The sequence below is a fragment of the Python bivittatus genome, unplaced genomic scaffold (genome assembly GCF_059951505.1).
Source record: "Python bivittatus isolate LINGU-HERP-01145 unplaced genomic scaffold, Pbiv_v1 ctg000590_np1212, whole genome shotgun sequence".
Taxonomy (NCBI): Eukaryota; Metazoa; Chordata; class Lepidosauria; order Squamata; family Pythonidae; genus Python; species Python bivittatus.
The window spans coordinates 15,538,286-15,558,816 of record NW_028277086.1 but is presented as its reverse complement, the minus strand read 5'-3'; the positions used below and the strand labels follow the sequence as shown (position 1 = coordinate 15,558,816).

At 36.2% G+C, this 20,531-nt stretch overlaps 1 protein-coding gene across 6 annotated transcripts in view; it reads right to left on the bottom strand.

Annotated features, from left to right (window-relative positions):
• Positions 1–20,531, bottom strand: part of TRPS1 (transcriptional repressor GATA binding 1) — a 266,383-nt gene that overhangs the window by 149,893 nt on the left and 95,959 nt on the right. For all 6 annotated transcript variants that reach the window (XM_007426703.4, XM_088149034.1, XM_088149033.1 and 3 more), the window contains one exon: positions 11,602–12,208. In XM_007426703.4, coding sequence (XP_007426765.1) covers positions 11,602–12,208 — 607 coding nt within the window. The remainder of the gene's footprint in view (positions 1–11,601; positions 12,209–20,531) is intronic.

The window sequence follows — 20,531 nt, the reverse complement described above, 5'->3', positions numbered from 1 at the left end:
GCAGGCAAAACAAGATCCACATCCACAAAAATACACAAACAGCATATTGCAGAAGGCAAAGCTTCCTTCCTCTTCCTTTTGTCCCACCCAGCTGCATTTTAAGGGCCTTGCATGATTCACAACATGAAAGGCAACTGCTAGTACGTATGCATAGGAAATAAATATATAGATATAGATATAGATGATATAGATATATTAAGTGTCTTATACAGCTGTAATAGTTATATATTAAGCCACACTTTGACTTCTGTGTTGTTTTCCTTTATAGCGTCTGCCTTAAAGCCTTTTAGTCAAGTGGAAATGGGAGAGGTGATAACTTTGAGGGGTACAAGCTGCCACACGGAAGTTTTTCTAGAATTGTTGCTCCTGTTATTGTTAAGTTTGAAAGAATCAATTTCAAAGCAAGTCCAAAGATGCTTCACAACGTAGCTTCAGAAACATCCAGAGATTGTTCAACTAATTAAAACAAAACTAATCAAGGGTTCAGAGTGTCTTAATGCCTGACACATTTTTTATGGTATAAATCTTCATTAAAGAGAGTCCACTTCTTCCTGATAAAATTTATTAAAGAAATTTAAAGGGGCAAGGAGAGAAACATTACATTAGAAAACCGTTTGGCTGGGTTCATGCATCACATCAAATCCTAAACTTGAGAACAAACCACATTGGCTTTATTCACATCACACGCAAATTTGGAACAAATGAACCATGTTCATCAAATACATTAAATACAATTTCAAAAATGAATGTGATGCCTGATTCTGGCTTGACAAATACAGACAATTGCTGGGCTGAATCACCAACTAACAACCTTATTTTACCTTAGCAGAGCATGTTATGTGAATCCAGAAGCTCCACATGTCCCTTCAAAAACCTATAGATTCAAAATTTCAAATTCACAATGAAAAGATGCAACTTTGTTTTTCTTTCTTTCTTTTTTTCATTCCCTAGTCTATGCGGTTGAGTTTCAGTTTCCTCATTCTCTGCAAATATAGCACAAGTGAGTCACACTCAATTTCTCTCTCTCTCTCTCTTTTTTTACTGAAACAGCTGTGATCAGAATCTATTTGTAGGAATAGCAACAGCAAAGATTTGTACCCCACCTAACTAAAATTAGTTTGAAATAACCAGGCTTCCCATTTGAACATATGACTGTTCCAAATTTAAAAAATAAAAAAATGGCATTTGCGTCCAAGATTACAGACTTCCAAAATGATGTTTAACTCAAAACCTACATCCACTAAGTTTGTGTCTCAATCCCATTCATAATGAGTAATTTAAGACATTCTGCCTTTCCTCTAGGAACTTAATAAGGAATACATAGCGCTCCCATCAGTTTTTCCACTTAACAGCTTGCAAGGGAAGGAGGGTGACTGGCCAAAATCATTCTAGTGAACTTCCATGGCTGAGGATGGACTTAAATCTAGATTTTCTTGGTCTTATCCCAGTATCTTAACCACTCCACCACTCAGGAAAATAGGCTGCAAAAATGCTAAAAGGCATATTCTATGATTTAAGAATATAGTTTAAAAACATCTTTATCTAATATGAGACTTGGTGCTAGAACCCAACTTCCATCATCTCTACAACACAGTACTGATTGCTGCTAGTGTTACAGGAATTGTAGTCAACACATCTGAACAAAAATTTATTTGTATCGTCACGAAGTTGTACTTAATTAACTGAAGAGAAAGCAGTAAAATATTCCTAAACCTTAATCCGAAATATCAAACAAGAAATTTCTAAGAATTTGAAACATGTACATAAAGAAGAGGAGCAAAGAGAGTCCAATCAGGTGAGATGAATAAATCAAAAGTTTAGTGACTTAGGCCTTGTTCAGACTTAATGCTAAGCCATAACATGAATAATTAGTTTTGGTTTAGCATGCAGTACAAGTCGACTTATTACAGCGTAGCATCACACACAAACTGGGAAACCTCAGTGGAGGTCAAAGTAGGACTGGAAATCTGCCATAGCAATGTGGCCTAGCACACAAGTATTGGCATATCTACAGACTTGAGTAGATTTCTCCAATCCTTAGGTTTTCTTAGAGTATCAGAGGTTTGTTTCTTTTTCCCCCTTTCCATTTGGCTCTGACATCTCAAATCACGTATTTCTTTTTGAATAAAGGAATCAAATTGAAGTCTCTGTTGAAGTGTTTTGTTTTCAATCCTAGCAACGCTGACGTACTCTATTACTCACAAAAAACAAAACAAAACAAAATTAAGATGGTTCAAATGTCTTTGTTCTGCAAAGCAATTCACCCTTTTTCTCAAGGTTTTTGATGTAATATCCATGCCCTATATTATAGCACCACACCCAAAGAATGATTGTGCTACCTAATTCATTTCCACACATTTCTTCCCAAAACATATTAAATAATGTGAGTCAATATCTAAAGGGCTAGGATGATAATGCATAACCTGCCCATTCTACAAACGTCTTCTTAGAGAGGGTGGTTTAATATTCTAAATATTACTACTCTGTGCAAGTATTACTCTTCAAATAAGTACGTTCTGCCAGTCTTTGATTACTCAGTTGCAAGGAGTGATGTAATACATTCATTTGCATGCAGTTAATTCCAGTTGTTACCGAAGGCAGTTAAGAAACCATTTCTTTCTAAACTTCTTTTAAAATGCTCACATTCGTGCAGTTCAGTACAATTGGTTCTTTTTTAAGTTCAGACATATCAAGCAACACAGCAAATGTTTCCAATCAGTTTCATTAACGCTTCCATTGTTAAGTGTTACTAACCCTTTCAGGATGCAGTTGATATTCAGAAATTAATGTTCCCATATCCCCAAACACTGAACTGTAGAAACAGGTGCTTCTAACAAAGTTGAAAGAGCTGGACAGTGCTTTGACCCAACACAGCATCCGCTTAGTTCCCTCGTTAATTAGAAGACTGACGTGGTAAGGACTAGTTTTGACTACAAGCACTTCCTGAAAGATGCCTAACAGAGTGAAAGGAAATGAGGGAAAAATGAAATGCAGCTAAAGATAAACTATTTCAGATATTCTTCTTTTCAGTGACTACGTCTTTAAAGGTCCCAAGGTCTGACACACACTGCAAAGTCTGCCTGTCTAAAAAAAAAAGGAAAAGCTAAGGCTGGTATATAAAGAATATGTACAACATTAGAGAATGTTTCAAGTCATAAAGCAAGTCGCAATTTATCAGTTTCAAACAAAAGATGTAAGTGCAGTCTTTAACTGCTCTCCAAAATATAAAAATATATACTGTCAGTAGTAACAGCATATAATAAGTAGTTGAAACTAATTGATGTTGGGCAAAAAATATACAGTAATCATACCACCTTTAAGATGCATTTAGATAGATAGATAGATAGATAGATAGATAGATAGATAGATAGATAGATAGATAGACAGACAGACAGACAGACAGACAGACAGACAGACACCCACCGACCGACCGACCGACCGACCGACCGACCTTCCTTATATTTTGGGGCAACAAAACTTTATGACATGTTTACAGGTACTGTTTTATTATCAGTAAGGGTCTCAATGCAGGCAACCATACAGTCCTAATGCATATTTGTTCAGATGTAATCCCTCTGACATGTATTCAGTGGGATTACTCCCAGCTAAATAGGTATTGCCTCCAAACAAAGATATAATCCACTTCTTATATTTATCCTAATGAGTACATGGTGGATACATAGTGTTCCAAGACTGAATCAACTCTTATATCCCACTTTACCAATTTCTAACTTAAATCAACAAACCCTAATGGTACTAGCTTTCTATGTATAGGCTGTTCTCCTTATAAAAGTCAGATACATATATGAAAAAGGAACTAATATAATACATATAGAGAGAGAAGTGAGTTCTTCTTTTATCAGAATTAAAATCAGGTGCAGTGTTTCCTTCAGGGTCAATTAATGAACATCTCTCCATATATAACAGAAGAACAGAATAAATGTTCCTTACCTATTTAATAAGGTTGAAATAGTCAAAATCAAACGTATGTCTCACAAAATGCAATGTTTACCGATAACTGAATCAGAATATGATGCATTAAGTGCATGTTTAATCTGTTCTTGTAGCACCATGCAAAATTACAGCCTGTTTTCTATTCAATTGAAAGCAGCAGTGGTCTTTATCAGTGTCTTAAGATTTCTGATCACGAGTGTGTGTGTGTGTGTGTGTGTGTGTACTGTACACTCCTGTGCTCATACACACGCTTACAGTGTGTATATATTTCCATGCAATTTGTTTAAAAATGCAAACTGCATCCTATGAACCTCACAAGTTATTTTATTCAATCTTTAATGAGATATTTTTTGTTGTTCAGCAGAGAACAAAAGCGCTGGACTGCAGCCATACTTCTTTAAAAAATAACATTACCAAAAAAAAAGTCTAAAGAGAGAAGCACTTGTGGAAATAAAATTGATGCTGAAAGCTGGCACATACATACATACACCCACACACATATCTGTATCAGTTTCCGAGAGAGAGAGAGAGAGAGAGAGAGAGAGAGACAGAGAGAGAGAGAGATGACAGACAGACAGACAGACCTCTGTCTCAGAAGTCTGTCAGATGCCAAACGTGATGCCTGTGGACATTGACCCCTGAACTAAGGACCCTCTAGTTTAGTTTTCACCTTGCAGAATAGATTTAGAAAAATCCCAATTTCTCAACCTCGACCCTTCCTCTCCTATCTGTACTGCTTGCAAGTGTGTGTTTATATTCTTTAAGAACTTAAGGTAAACATTATGTAAAGGCTACATCTAATTAGTGAGGCAACTTTATTTGAAATCAAGCTTAGCAAAAAGTATGTGCTTGCCCAGAAAGAGATCTCAAAACAGTAAACAACATTGTTTTCCTAAGCCTAGGCTAGAACAACCGCCAAATCTGTTCTCCCCCACTCAGTAGAACATTTTTGCATATCAATAGACTCATCCTGTATTAACAGACCTTTAAAAGATAAATCCAAACTTAAGTAAAGAAGGACAGAACTGTTGACACTGCAATGTGCTGAGAGAGATTTTATGCTCCTAAAATGTTCTGCAATCAGTGTGCATGTACTGATATTCTTGGAAAACAGGGACCATTACAAGATTTACTAAAATCAACTCTTTTTATTCATATTTCTGTGAAATTCTGATCTGCAGATATACAGAATTAGTCTCAAGGCAGAAACAACACCTAATTATGGATTTAATTAACTATGGTTCAGCATTAATCATGAATCGAGCAAACCACAATTAAGAACATTTTCAACCCCTTCTACCTTCTGCTTATAAGGTAATAAGAAAGACCTGTTCTTATCCCCTTTGGCCAATTCACCAAAAGTAGGAATTAATTTAGGAAGAGAAACTATTCTCCTTTTGGGATTTAGTATATTTAGCGCAAACCTAAAATTAGTCATTATATCTGGACCATATCCTAATAGATACCAATAGTAATCTGCTTGGTTGTTGATTCTGGTTTAATATGTTGTGAAGCAAGCCAATGTGGTTTATTCAATAAACCATGTTTATACAAACCCCAGTTTAATGCAATCTGTAAACACAGAGCTATGTGTACCTTCAAATATACAAAATAAACCCAACAAAATTTCAAAAACCAATTTTGGATTAAATTCTCTGGGTCTGTAATAACTGGCTTGCTAAAAATTGTTATTTCTCTTTGTTTTTATTTATCATGACAGAAACATTCTCTTAGTAAATTGTAGGTCCAATTCCAATGTTCTCCCACAAAGGGAATTTACATACCAAGATAGGGAAATTTCAGAAAACTTTAGCGGAAACAATCTGGAAAATGAATATAAAAGATGGCACATGTTTAAAGTCTAACACCTAAGATGTGTAATAAATGCAGCCATTTCTCTCAGCCAGCAATAGCTGGAGAAGATATCAACTAGGGAAACTCTACCATGGTTACTTCCCCAGTAATACAGCTTTAGGCTAGTGGCCATATTTAGACGTTTGTACAACATCCTGGGGGTCTCTCACAATATGTCTGACAAGAACATGCAGAAAACACAGGAACCTAAAACATTCTCTTCCCATGGACCCAAACTGGCTGCTAGACCAGTTCCTCCCCCCCCCCCCCCTTATTTCTAGGCAGGTGGCAAACTAAGTATTGGCCTGACATCTGTTATCATTTTTTCCCTTTTCTAAGGATATTTAAAGTGTCTAAGTGGAGATCATGTTGATGATGATGATGATGATGGTGGTGGTAAAGACTACTGCTTTGTTTCACCCCATGCCAGTTGCCTATTCTGGAGTTGGGCAGCACCTAAACTGAATTAAATGAAGAAATGTTAGTTTAATTAAAATAATGTTTTTAAAAAATGAAATCAGATAGGGCAGGGCCCTGTCCATACATGGTCCCCATATTTTTTTTTAAAAGATTTTATTTGTTTATTTCATTTGGGAGTTTGAGGTAGAATACATAGTTCTCCTTCCCCCGATTTTTTCCCACAACAGCCCTGTGGGACTGGCCTGAGAGACAAGGACTAGCCACTCACCCAGTGGGCTTCTATGTCTAAAGATAGGCATCTTCAACATTTCATCCAACAAGGGTGATTTTGCCCCATAATCTGAACAGAACATTGTTACTCCCATGGACTGTGTCCTTTCCCATGGATTGTCTTCTATCTCTGAGTAGTTCATGATAAGCACATTTATGAAAAGAAGTATGTTCATTTTGATCTGTGTATCCATCTGCATTGAATTGTGACACCAAAGATATGTTAATAGTCCCCAAAACTCTTGAACACGTTGATACACACATGGGTTATATGAAACAGACCTTCTCTGTATGCCAGCATTCTCCTTACAGGACCTGCTAGGGTGGCTGAAGATCAGAAGCCAAAAAGGAAGGATGAGGTAAGAGTTCAAACTTTCCAAAAGATAAAACAGCCCACCACAAACTTTGTGGAGTACCAGCGCTTCCAGTTGGAAACTATTTCAGAGTGGCTCCTCATCCAAGTCTGAGGAAGTCAGTTTAGTTGTTGAAGAGAAATGAGGGCATGAAATTGTAGGAGTCTGGAGCTAATCTTGGAGCCTCTTTCCCTTCTTAACCCTTACTTTCCAATCCATATCAACATGTTTAGACACATACTGTTCCAAGCATTTACATGTCATTGAATAGTACAAATTAATCTAATCTTCAACTGGCAACAGTGTGGGATGATCACTTTAGGGCACTATACACACAAGAAGATCTATATGAACTGGATCTAGACTCCAATGTCAACTTGCCCCCAATTTGGGTTCCTGTCACAACAGGCCTTGTCAAACAATTTAAACCTACTAAAGCACCAATGTGGTTTTTATTGCTGCTGAAATTCTGGTGGTGCCCTGTTTTAGCTTCCCCGTTCACATATATTGATTGTACTGGATTGTACTGGACAAATACTAAAGAGCTGAGCTTCAGCCTTTTTTGCAGGTAGCACCATAATAGCTATCAAGATTTGCCTGCTAACTTTGGCCTTTCAGCCTCTTAACTATGGTAAGTAAGCTGTCTCACTGGGTCAATTCAGAACATACTCTGGCAGAGTTGGATGCTCAGTTTTTTTACTATACCTTATATTTCAACATTTCACTGAAAAATGTTTGCCCAAAACAGGTTCTGCATTATATACTGAGTTTATTGAATTAACATCTGTATTTGATGTATCTCCACAACAATGCTGTGGGGCAAACTCAAAAATACTACATAGACATAGACCGACAGCTACTTCTGCTAATGTACAAACTCCACGAGAACTCCAGAATAAAGGTTTGCCGTAGAATGCACTCACCGCACTCCAGCAACGCACTAGCGGCTTTGAAGGCCAACTGCACCAATCTGGCCTACCCAGGAATATGTGTCTAAGTAGAGAAGCTCCTTTTTCAGGATGGCAAAATCTTTAAATCAAATAGCCATCCCCAAACTTCGAGGAGCACTAACATTAGCATGTTTTAATGTTTTCCCAAGAATTATTTTCCAGGGCAAGTATCAAAAAATCCTTATGAAACAAGATTGTGCTTTTGTGGAGAAGAACCCACTGAATCTATAGCCCATGTTCTGTTATACTGCATCTTCTGTAAGGACACAAGGGCCCATTTTGTAAGTCCCTATTTGGTAAACTACCCAGATAATTCTGATTTGTTATGTATGCTTATTCCTGTCAGATCAGTACTTGAATGTGGCACATTTTTGTTATACTGTTTTTAAAACTCCATACGCTTTGATCGCTCCAATAATCTAGTTAGAATTTGAAGTTTGTATTTTATTTTATCTGAAACTGAAGCTGTTTAATTATTTTGTTAATTTGCAAAATTCTGGGGCTGACCATAATAAAGAAATGCTACTAATAAGTATTGAACAGTTACATAGGAGAATTTATTAGGAACACTGGAACTTTGCAGAGGAAAACTGATAATACTAACAATAGTCCTTTATTGCAACCCTGAAGCGGGGGGGGGAGGCTTATTAGCTGCTATTCACAGGTAACTTTTCCAAAGTCTTTTCTTAAATTCTTTTTCCACATTTGGTCTGAATGAACCAAACTGATATGTGCCTAACTTGAATTTTGTGATATGAATATTCTGTAGACTTCAGGCAGGCACCAAAAATAGGGCATTTAAGCTATTCTGCATTCTATATACTTGAGGCAGACTCCAAAATAGAGATTTAAAGCAATTCTGCATATATTCAGTACTTGAGCTCCCCCCTTGCTTCAACCATTCAAAAATCAGTCTTAGATATTCCCAAATTGGATTTGCCTTGAGCTACATTTGTAATGTTTAAGATCTTTCCTTTCGCAGCAAAACAAATTTGGGTAGCCATGAGGGAGAAATTAAATACCTATAAAGTCCAGAGTTTATTTTTACATGCATACTGGCAAGGGTAGCCCAAAAAAAAAGCCATAGAGAATTACCCAATATCCATTCAGCTACTGGTGAAAGCAAACTGTATAAGGCTGCTATATTGCTGGTACTCAATGGATCCACATATGTATTTATCTCAGCAATGCGTATCTATTCAACCTTGATTCATATAATCATTCTCCAACCTTTCCTTCTGGTAATATTTTCTGTCAGTAGATATATTTACTGCAAGGATGGTTTCATTTCATTTGTCTGCTTACTTTTATGGAATGTCTTCAAAACAATCAATGAATCCAAGTGCTATCAGGAAAAATATATGTTAAACCTACAGTATTCTAATTTTCTAGCAGCAATATTTTCTATCGCGTGGATAGAAAAGAGCATCTCCTCTGCATATTGAAGAAAAAGCTCCTGAAAGAAGGTTAAAAAGCAAGTTAAAAACAGAGCTAGCACAACCAGTACATTCTTTGAAGTCCACTCTTCAAGAGGTGGAAGAAACCGAGGGAGGAAATGGACAGTTTTAAAAGCACCTCAAGTGGGAGAAAGCAGAAAGTTCTAATGTGCAGAGCAACAAAAGATGATCAGTGGCCAAATATTAGGCTGTGAAAATCCCTGCCTCAGGAGGCCAATGGTCTTTTGAAAATCTCCTCATTGAGGTAGGCGTTAATTTCCCAGGCAGTGTAAAATGTATTTGGAGTTGTCTGTTTCAAATATATATTTATATACATACAAACATATATGCACACACACACGTACACACTGACAACCCTTTTCCTTTCTTTCAGTCTTGTTCTTTTAAAAATAATGTGCAGTTTCAATAGAGGTGCATGCAGCATTAGAGGGGAGCATACACATTTTTTAAAATATACATACATACATACATACATACATATGAAACACGCTTGGCAACGATGACTGGACTCAACAAACAAACAAAAAGAAAAACCAAAAAAAACCCCAAAGTTTTCAGCAAATAGAATGCACAACTTCAATGCACAAGCTGCCCAAACACATCTATCTTATTTCTCCTTTAATTAAAATATTTTCTTTTGATCTGTACTTGGTGTTCACTCTAACGTGGCATTTCCCTACCTGGGTTACTCTGAGAGTGTGGACTTCAATTCCCAGCTTTCTTAGCAATGACCGTGCTAGCTAGGGAATTCTGGGAGTTGAAGTCCATACAATTTGAAGTTTCCAACTTGGGAAAAGCTGCGCTAAAGGATACCATGTTTTACTTAGCATTTACCTAAAGCAAATGTAGTGACTCTTTTGAATAAAGAACATGGCCACACAGCCCGGAAGACTCACACCAGCCATCTTTTGAATAAAGCTTGACTGGCTTCTGATAACTACATGGAGGTATCCATGAAGTTTTCTTGGCAACAGTACTGTACAGAAGTTTTTTACCCTTACCTTCTTCTGTCCTTTGTTTTTCATTTTCAATTTCCTAGCCTGTATTACAGTTTGACAGTCTCCCATTCCAACATTAAGTCCTGCTTGGCTTTCTCAAGATCAGATAAAATCAGCTATCTTCTGCCATTTACTTAGTGACGTTGTGTGTGTGCCTTCAAGTCTGTCTTAACTCCCAACAACTGCCTGGACAAGTCAGTGCAGTTCTCTTGGCAACATTAGCTGAAGTGATTTGCCCTTGTCTACTTCCTTGGGCTGAGAGTGAGTGAGTGGCCCAAGGTCACCCAACGGGCTTCATGCCTAAAGCAGGACTAGAACTTGCAGTTTTCTGGTTTCTAGCCTGGTGTCTTAATCACTACACCAAACTTGCTCTCTACTTAGTGAATACCAACTGTTTTGGAAAAGTACCACCACCGAGGTTATCTCACAGATGCTATGCTGAACATTCTGCACCTGCTAAGCTGAAATTCATAGCTATTTCATAAGACCATCTTCTGTGCAACAATGGGCAGGTTGTAAAGGAGGCAGCGAAATGAACGAAGGTCCACAGCTGATTACACTTAAAGAAAAAAAGCCTGTAAAAAGAATGTGGTTTTTTTTTTCCTCCTGAGGCTATGACAAAGAGAACAAGCAGCAATAAAGTAAAGTACCAAAAGCTTGCCTCCTCAGCTCCTTCGATTTCCAGCACAACCAGACAAGCACCAAATGTTATATTTAATTACATCGTGCTTTATTTTGTTTAAAAAAAATTCCCAGTCACTTTTTATTATTATTCAATTCAAGTTTCACAAGTTCAGCTATTTGATCCAGCGATGGCTTGTTTAACTATATACTGTCAAACCATCTTAAAATTTAGGAGGTGAGTAGATGTTTTATTGTACAGATGTTCAGCCTTCTGGGGTTCTGGACTTTTCGATTTCGATTCCAAATGTAACCTCATCTTGCAAAATCAGCAGGAATGACTGACCTGGCACAACCAAATGTAATAGCAAAGGCAAACAGAGATCACAACCATAACTAATATACACAACTTGATAGGAAAGTTCTGAAAATATTACCTGACGCTCTCCTTAGGTAAGTGGGATACTTTGAAGAGCAGACATCAGAAATGTACAGTTAATAATCAGGGAAGGAAGGAAGGAAGGAAGGAAGGAAGGAAGGAAGGAAGGAAGGAAGGAAGGAAGGAAGGAAGGAAGGAAGGAAGGAAGGAAGGAAGGAAGGAAGGAAGGAAGGAAGGAAGGAAGGAAGGAAGGAAGGAAGGAAGGAAGGAAGGAAGGAAGGAAGGAAGGAAGGAAGGAAGGAAGGAATTCCCCCAAAGAATAGAAATAAAAACAGAATTTCCTACCCGTAAAAGGGATTGAGACTCATCCTTTGACTTGTTATCAGCAGATCCAGGATATGACTGAGGAAGTGGTCCAGGTTTTTCTCCGCTTCCTTGGGGCACGCCCTGCAGGAATCCCTTGGTCTCAACAGGCAAGCTATAAACAGGCCGTGCGAGATGAGCAGCTTCTACATTTGGACTATCCCTCAAAGCCTTTGGCTGCTCTTGGACAACAGACACCGTGGTCAGAAGGCCCAAGCTTGTTTGGGTATAGGATGGGCTTCCTCTCAGAATGTCCACTCCTCTCCAAGTTGTGCCACGAAGATCATCACTAGACCCATCAGGCCAACTTTTCTCCTTCGATCCTTCTTTTTCTTCCATCTTTTCCTTCTTCACTACGCTCTCCGAGACAGGCTCCCCCATTTTTGGATCTGAACTGATCAGGCTATAAACCTTCAGATCAATTTTGGATTCTTCCTTGAGAGCAGCCGCCACCCCATGGCTATCTTCCCCATTGGCTGTGGTGATGTCCATTTCTTGACAGTGCACAGTGTTGAAGTGTTCCAGTAAGGACTGTGTATCAACTGCTGTGAAGCTGCACTGACGGCATTTATAACAGTTGTGGACTCTCCTGATGAGAGAGAAAAACAGAGGGGAAAATATTAGAATAAGTTCATTTGTAGCAACAGAAAGTAGGGAAATTAATTATTTCCACATCTGGTAGCCTGCAGGCCTTTCAGAATTGGGCTAAAGATAAAGACTTCCCTGAATCGAACTTGGCTGCATGAGCACATTCATTTGTTGTTATTTTAATTTATTCCTTATTGTTATTAAGATACAGTAATGGTTTGTCATTGCCTTCTTACAGGTTCTACCTGTCTATATTCAATTTCCCAATCTAGCACCGAGCCCATTTCCTAGCGGTCTCCTTTCCAGCTACTATGTCTGACCCTGCTTTGCTTTTCAAGATTAGCCAGGGTCACATCTAACTTCAATTCCAGTTTGCACTGACCCCGATCTAACTTAAATTCCTTAACTGTGATACCTACTTTTCACCCATACAATATATCTGGTATACTTCCCATCTGCCTTTCATTGTTTTTCCCTCCTGTACTTTGCCTTTTTCTTTCCTTCTTTTCTCTTTTTACTCCATTTAAACACAGGCACATATGAATATTTCCACACACACACACAAAATCAGTAATAGTTATGGATTATGTTTTATTGACAACAAATCAATGCCCTAAAGAAATGTATGAAAGTGGGGTCAAGTGGGGTCAAGAATTAGTTCAATGATTTTTTGGACTTCTGATCAACTATTAAAAAAAAACAAAAGACAGTCTTTCATAAAATTTTATGTTTTTGTTTTACCTAAAAATTTGTGGGAATTATAATGAGAAATCAATTAACTGCATTCATTCATTTATTCTGCAGGACTAGGATGAAATAAGTGCATTAAGAAAAAAAAAAGAACTTTTATACACCTTGCACTTCTAAGACACCGAATGTATGGGGATTGTAGTTTTGTTCATCTAAAGAACACCAGGTTGGAAAAAGCTGTTAAAGGGTTGAAAACTCTGCTCTAGGAAACTACATTCTCCCTTATTCCTCTCTACTGAGAAGAATGAGACATAAATTCATGACCTGTGAATCCTAATTTTAGATCTAATTTATATTCATGTAGGGGCCTTTATGGAATGACAGTGATGCCTGGGTCGGTGGTAGGTTTAGCTAACAAATTCTAGGAGCTTCTTTATTCTTACATTTCTATAGCGAAAGACAAAGCAGGAACTATTTTATTCCTAAATTCCTGTATTCTGTTTGTGGGTGTGATGGGGAATCATGACGATTGTGGCATCTCTCACCTCTCCCTTGGCATGTCTTATCTACATACACATCTGTTGATTTTTATGTCTATAAAACTGGGCTCAGAAACTAAGCAGAATTAGACCTGGACAGGAGACTACCACAAAATAGCAGGGTTGTAGGCTAGACCAGGAAGTAAAAAATAATAACAGCAATAATCCTAGGAAAAGGCAATGCAAACCGTTCCATATTTCTCCTAAGAAAACTCATGGTTGTTTCCATATAGTCACCAAAAGTAAAGTTCACCTTGAGAATCCTTACTTTATTTCTATCAAACTAGCCATTTTATTTCTCAATCTGTTTTTCTTATGCCAATAACTCGCAGCCGAAACCCAGTGGAGAAGATGAGCTCTCCAATTCATAGAGGTGAGACACGCAAAGAAAGTTGACACCATTGCCAAACTCCTCTCTTCCTCTTCCCTTCCTACACACACTGACACACACACCTGCCTTGAATACCCTCCCAGGCATCTTGTTCTCAGAGCATCGGGACATTATGTGCCTCTGTTGCTCAGCCAGTCACTGTAAAAGATTCCACCCCTACCAGTGCAATACAATAAATAGGCTGAGTTGGAAATACAAAGCTTAAGCATAGATAAAATGCTTCTGATGCAAGCAAAGATCATTTGCAGCTACTTCATTCGAAGGGATCAAAAAGCAAAGGAAATTATATACTCACAGACATACGCATGTACTTCTTTTGGATAAGAAATTTGTAAGAGGAGAAATTACTTGTCTCTTTATAATGCAACTTAAATATGCTGAAATATAATCACTTCATTACAAAGAAGTGTAATGGAAACAACCAGATACTGGTATTAAAACTGGGTGGTTTTTGGGGGGAACAGGGAAGAAAATAGAGAAAGTGGGAGTTTCCCAAAATTATGAAACTCTTCATTATTATTACCATCTCTAAATTTTCAGTGGGTGAGCTGGAGGGGGGGAGGGAAACAATGCCAGTAGTACACTATTACTACTAATGCGTTGAGAAAACTAGAAGGTTTTTTTTAAAAAAAAAAAGATGGTTTTTTTGTTTTGTTTTAAAAACTATATGTATTGGTATTCTTTCAAGGGGATAATGATTGCTAAACATTTTCTTTACTGGGATTCAATTTATTGGAGGTTGAAAGATTTAATTTTAATTATTAAATGTCCACAATAGTTTGATAGATATAGAAAAAAATCATTTTAATTACTACAATTATTTTGTGGGTCACTGGTACTTCTGCCCCATTCAATATATTGTGTATTCAGTAAAAAGAGAGTACAAAATATCCTCTTATTAAATTGTTTATTCCAATCCAGTCTGCTTTCTGCCTGAAATCTTATTCATGCTTTGATGAGTTCTCTTTTTTAAAGAAGTGTGTGTTACCAAAAAAAAAAAAAAAAATGCAAGGAGTACAAATGAGAGATCTGATTAGGTGTGATACTTTGCAAGGAGAAAAATGGGAAAAGATGTTGGGTCAATCACAAAAACTTCAGCTGAGGAAGAATAAAACTACACAATATGCAATTTCTAAATACAGCCAACTTAAGTGTCCCATATACCTTGGAATAACACACATGCCTATTTTCATTCAAGCAGACCATGAAAAGTACTGTATTACTGAACTATGTAAAACATATGTTCCCACATTGGAACAATATGTTGCCAATTTCCTGTATATGCCATAGAAACAGAACACTTTTTTACAAGCTAACATGATACTGTTTTATTAGAATTACAGTAGCACAGAAACTTCCCAGCCAGGATCTGGACCCTGCTGTGCAAAGTCTTATAGTAAAACAGAATTAAAAACAAAGAAACAAAATTAGGACTAGCTTTTAGCAAAACAAGCATAAATCCATAATCCTTAATCCAAAAATATGTGTGCAACTTCACATTTCATGTAACATGATATTCAACAATACTGAGGGATACATTCAATGTTATCTTTATGCAAACATAATTGGTGTATAGGGAAATAATATTAAACAATAAATGTTAAAAATACGAATTCACATATTTACTATTTTTCCACAAATGCAGAGCAGTTTGAGCCATTTTTCCAGCCTGCTTACTCAATGGCAGAATAGATAAACTATTGGAGATGTGTCTAGTTATATAGGGAGAAAAATATCATTGAGTCAGGGAGAGAAAATCATCCTTTTTGTACACAGCGTGGGCTGCACACAGTCTGGGATGTACACAGATAAGACACGCAATAGAGTTACATCAGCATCAGCTGAAATGAAAATGAGGAAGAAACTTCAGTCTCCATGTGATGCAGAAATCAGTATGTATTTGTCTTAGTGCAGCACTATTCTACTTCATCTTTTGGTTGTATTTTGTGTGTTATAGTCTTAAAAAATCTGGAGCAAGTTATTTTTCATTCATAATTTGAAAAATCATCATTTTTCATTTTCAATTTTTCGATACATGGAAATCTGAATGCAGCTTTTCCTAATATATGTGGTTTTTAGTCAAAACACCCCACACCCTTACAGTGACATTTTAATGTAAAGTTCCTTGATGACTTTTAAAATGTATACCTCCCTCAGTATAAACTTTTGAAAAACTACTTTAATATACATTTTAAAAAAATCCTCTAGGTTCCAATAAAGTTTTTTTTTTTATTTATGCAACTTTTCCAAATATACACTTCTTCCAGACACATGCCTTATAAATAAATACTTTGTATGGGTTTTCAAGAATGTTAGATTCTTTGAGCTCATTTGACAACTCATTCTACCGTTGCCATCTGTACCATGAGAATATGCCAACAATTATGAAGCGAGGCAGTATGATCCAGAGACTGGAAAAAATTGCTATGATGAACAAGGAGATGCAGTAGGATGTGCAAATTACCAAACTATTACACTAATTTTCACACAAATGATGTTTTACATAAGGTCTTCCAAAGAAAAATAGACCCATACATGGAGAAAAAAATAAACAGGCAGATTTTAGAAATAGCAGCTTTTCCTCTAAATAGCAGAGATAACTAATCTAAGATGGACAGAGGAGACACCAAGGCAATTTAAGGGGGGGGGGAATTACAATTGGCTTTACTGACTACAGCACTGTGTCAGTAGTTTCTGCTTGTCCCATATGCTGTGAACGAGTTGGGATGCTCCAGTGGGACCCAGGATGTGGGCCTTGTCTGATATAGTGTATGTCCTTTGGAACACCTTTCCCCAGAGATTTGTATGGCTCCCACCCTGTCTTTATTCAGATGATCCCTTAAAACCCAGGCTTTGAACTAGAGTGGGTGATGGACCTCTTGTGTAATGTTTTAGTCTATTATATTGTTTTTGTTTCCTGGACTTTATGTATATTCCTGTTTTTATTTTTCTATTTTGTAAGCCTGTTTACAGCCATGATAGATTAACACAGCCTGTAAATTGCATAAATAGATAAATAAATAACATAGCAAGGCCTTTTAATGTGGCATGTAGCTCATGCCACAATATGGAATATATTAATATTCCCTATGCCCTATATTCGTCTAATGAAGCTTTACAATGAATAAGGGGGTACTATAGGAACCATATTTGGAGAAACAGAGTAGTTTAGAATACAGAAAGAGGTGAAACAGGAAGGATATTTGTCCTCATATTGTTTAACTGTCCCTATATTGTTTAATTTGCAGAACAAATTACAGATCGGAAGAATAACAGCTGGATTTAAAAATGGAGGTCAAACATTAATAATTTTAGGTATGTGCATCATACTATTTCATTAACTGAAAATAAAAATGACTTAGAAGTCCTCATTATGAAAGTAAAAAATGAAAAGTGAAAATTTTGGATTATTCTTAAATATTACAATAGTTTAATATAATATTGTCATATCAACATGTTTAGAAGTTCATGCTGGATCCCTTTTATATCTTCAGTTCTTAGGCAGCACTAGAATTCCTGGGCTTTACATGCACAAGAGGGAACAGAACACATTACATGGTAGGTATGGAAGCCAAGAGGCCAAAAAGCAACAGAGAAGCAAGAAATTTTAGTAGGTTTGTTTTTATGTTATAATTACATTTTAAAGTATTTAATTGAACACTTAATGTCATCAAAATAATTGAGGGACAATCTACAAAATTGCAATTGAGTAGTAAAAAAGAAGTAGAAAAGATTTTTTTTAAAAAAACGGATGTTGAAGAACACTGATTTTTTAAAAAAATGCTTCAAATTGATAAAGGAAGTAGTATGCCATTGATATTAATCAATATTTTATTTTTTGTTCTGTTTTGTTTTGGGGGTTCTATAAAGATTAGAAACTAAAAATGATTAGGATTTAAACTAAATTTTAATCAGAACCACATCTAATGCCATGATAGCCTTATTCACGTTTTTAGTTTAACACCTCCTTACTTTCTTCATTCATTTTAATCACATGCAGTTTCATGTTTGCACCAGTGAAAACAACATTCATGTTATACAAAATCCCATCAAAACCTTTTAAAGTTTTTTTTTAAAAAAAATTTGTAACATACATACATATTTGGTTTCTGCTGAAGCAGCTTTAGCACCAGTGCAAATAGAGCCATACACTACTGAATTCACAAAGGAAGGGGAGAGGAAATGAGTATTAGGAAAGGGAAGGGTGGATGCAATGTGATAGTTTCTCTTGATCATCATCAGAAATATCAGATTTACACTAGCCCCCCAAAATGCAAAAATAATAAAAAAATAAAAGAAAATAAAAGAAAATAAAAGAAAATAAAATAAAGCCAACTGACTGAAAAGATGAGACATATGAGAAATGGGGTGAAAAGATACAAGTTACAATATTGAGGACAGTTTCTGAAGCCACAAGGACTTAAACTCTTAAATCGTTCCCAATCCAGCATTTTGGTACATTTATAGATGACTAGATAAAGCATTCTAGAATCATTGAAGCATAAATGCCAGCCAGACGTCAGTGCAACAGACTTTAAATACAGTGGCCACGTTCTCCTATGATTTATGCTGCTGTTGTTGATTTTTTTGGGGTGGTGGTGGTGGTGAGTAGGGTTATTGTTTTATCCTTGGGTGCCGGGGCTATATGTTGAGGTATTGTGTTTTAATCCTTGTATGCCATCCAGGGTCACCTATATGAAATGGGTAGCCATATAAATCATATAAATAAGTAAAAGGAAAAATATGCATGTCACTTGCAAAATTTACATCATTTGTGTACTGATGACATACTCTTTGATTTACCAGACACTCATGAATAGTGGATACTCCTTTCCCAATAAATCTGTTACAACAAGGTTTCACTGAACATATTATCTCAGCCCGACTGTGTTCAGCAAGTCTTATTTCAAGCACAGGGTTCCAGCCTTGAGTTGCAACATTTACACTTAAACTATGGCAGATAATGTTGGATTTTAATTCCCATCAATACTTTAAGATAGTGGGAAGGATGATCAAAAACTTTTGAAAAGCCAGAGTTTCTGTACCCAACCCCATACATTTACCTGGAGTAAATCCCACTGAAGTCAGTAAAACTTAGATATGAGCAGATGCTCACAAAGTCCTCCCTTCTCTGTTGCTCAAATCGATTCAATGTTCATTTTGCTATGGTTTGATTATTTGCAATCTACAAAGATTTGAATTAAAACTTTCACTCTTTTTCAAAAAACCCACAAAAATTTCCAGAAATACCAACACAAATAATTTGGCTGAATAAATGAGTCAGATATCTGTGTCTATCATATTTAAGCTATTTTAAAATTAGTTTTGTTCTCTATTTTATCCTGAAACGAAAGTAAGCAAGCTTAGCTACATATAAAGAGAAAGAGAACAATGAAAATAGTAGCCATATGAATCCTACAGAATAACTGCATTTAAAAAAAAAGTTTTTCAGATGCTTTTTTGGTAAAATATATGTATGCATAAGAGGAGAGAGGGAAAGAGAGCATATGCATAAATACTGGTTTGTTGTGCCAGAAAGTTGATAGAATTCTAGCCAATTTTTTTTTTAAACTCAAAAACCTAATTTTAGGTTCCCAAAATATATTTAGACACCTAAATAAGTGGTATTTTTTTCCCCTCAACAGCATTATGTACTATTGACGTCAATGAGAAGTATCTGACAATTGGTTTTTTTGATAACCAGAAGTACTAAATATGAACATTATAGTCTAAAATTCTGTTTCATGGAATTAAGAAAAAAAATGATTTCCTGTGAAGATGTATCTTAATTTAAACACACGCAAAAACATCAAGGAAGCATTTTCAGCCAGGGAATCTTCACGATCACCCAAGATATATTAAAAATTAAAACGATCACTTAAATATGAGAAAGTTCATTTAAATGGAAGAAATGACTAAGTGCTTTGCATTCTAATTTTTCAATGTTTCCCAGAGCTGACCTAATTAAAGTATATTATAATACTGCCTAATATATAGAAGCTGCCTTTCATCTTTAAAGCTGTTTACTATATTTAAATAACTAATCCTTGCCTCCTTGGGCCCATTTGAATTGAAAAAGGGGGAATTTCATGATGAAGCAAATCATCTCAAATTGAGATGACTACTGTATATCATCCCTTTCATTTCTTGGTGTACATACACTAAACTGGATCTTTGCATACTGGTTGCATGATATTCAAGTTTCTCAGTCTTTGGGCAAAATGTGGGTTCCCCCTTCCCTCCAACAACCACTAGTAGTGTTTTCAAACTAGACAACACCAAAGTATCTGAAAGCACATTGATTTCTTTACATGTGATACGGTCATTTACACAGTAGCTGAGTGGATTGTGACTGACTCTTTTAGAGAGTGTCTCATTAACAAAATAGTTTTATTACATAAAGAAAGGCAACTTGGCGTAATTCCTCCCCCTCCAAAAAATAATGGATAGGTCAATCTCAACAATTCTTTGAAAGGTAAAAAGAAAACAAGCCAAACACTTATTTTTCTTCAGGAGAAAAATTCTATGGCCACACAAACTTAATCAAAACTTAAAAAAAAAAGAAAAGAGCAAAGCCTCAAAAAGAGAAAATAATAACCAAAGCTGTATTACAGAAAGTATCTTTTTTTTTTTTTCAAAAAAAGGAAGAAATAAAAGAGAACAACTTAACTGCCACTGAGAATAAAGCTATTCAATTTAGAAAT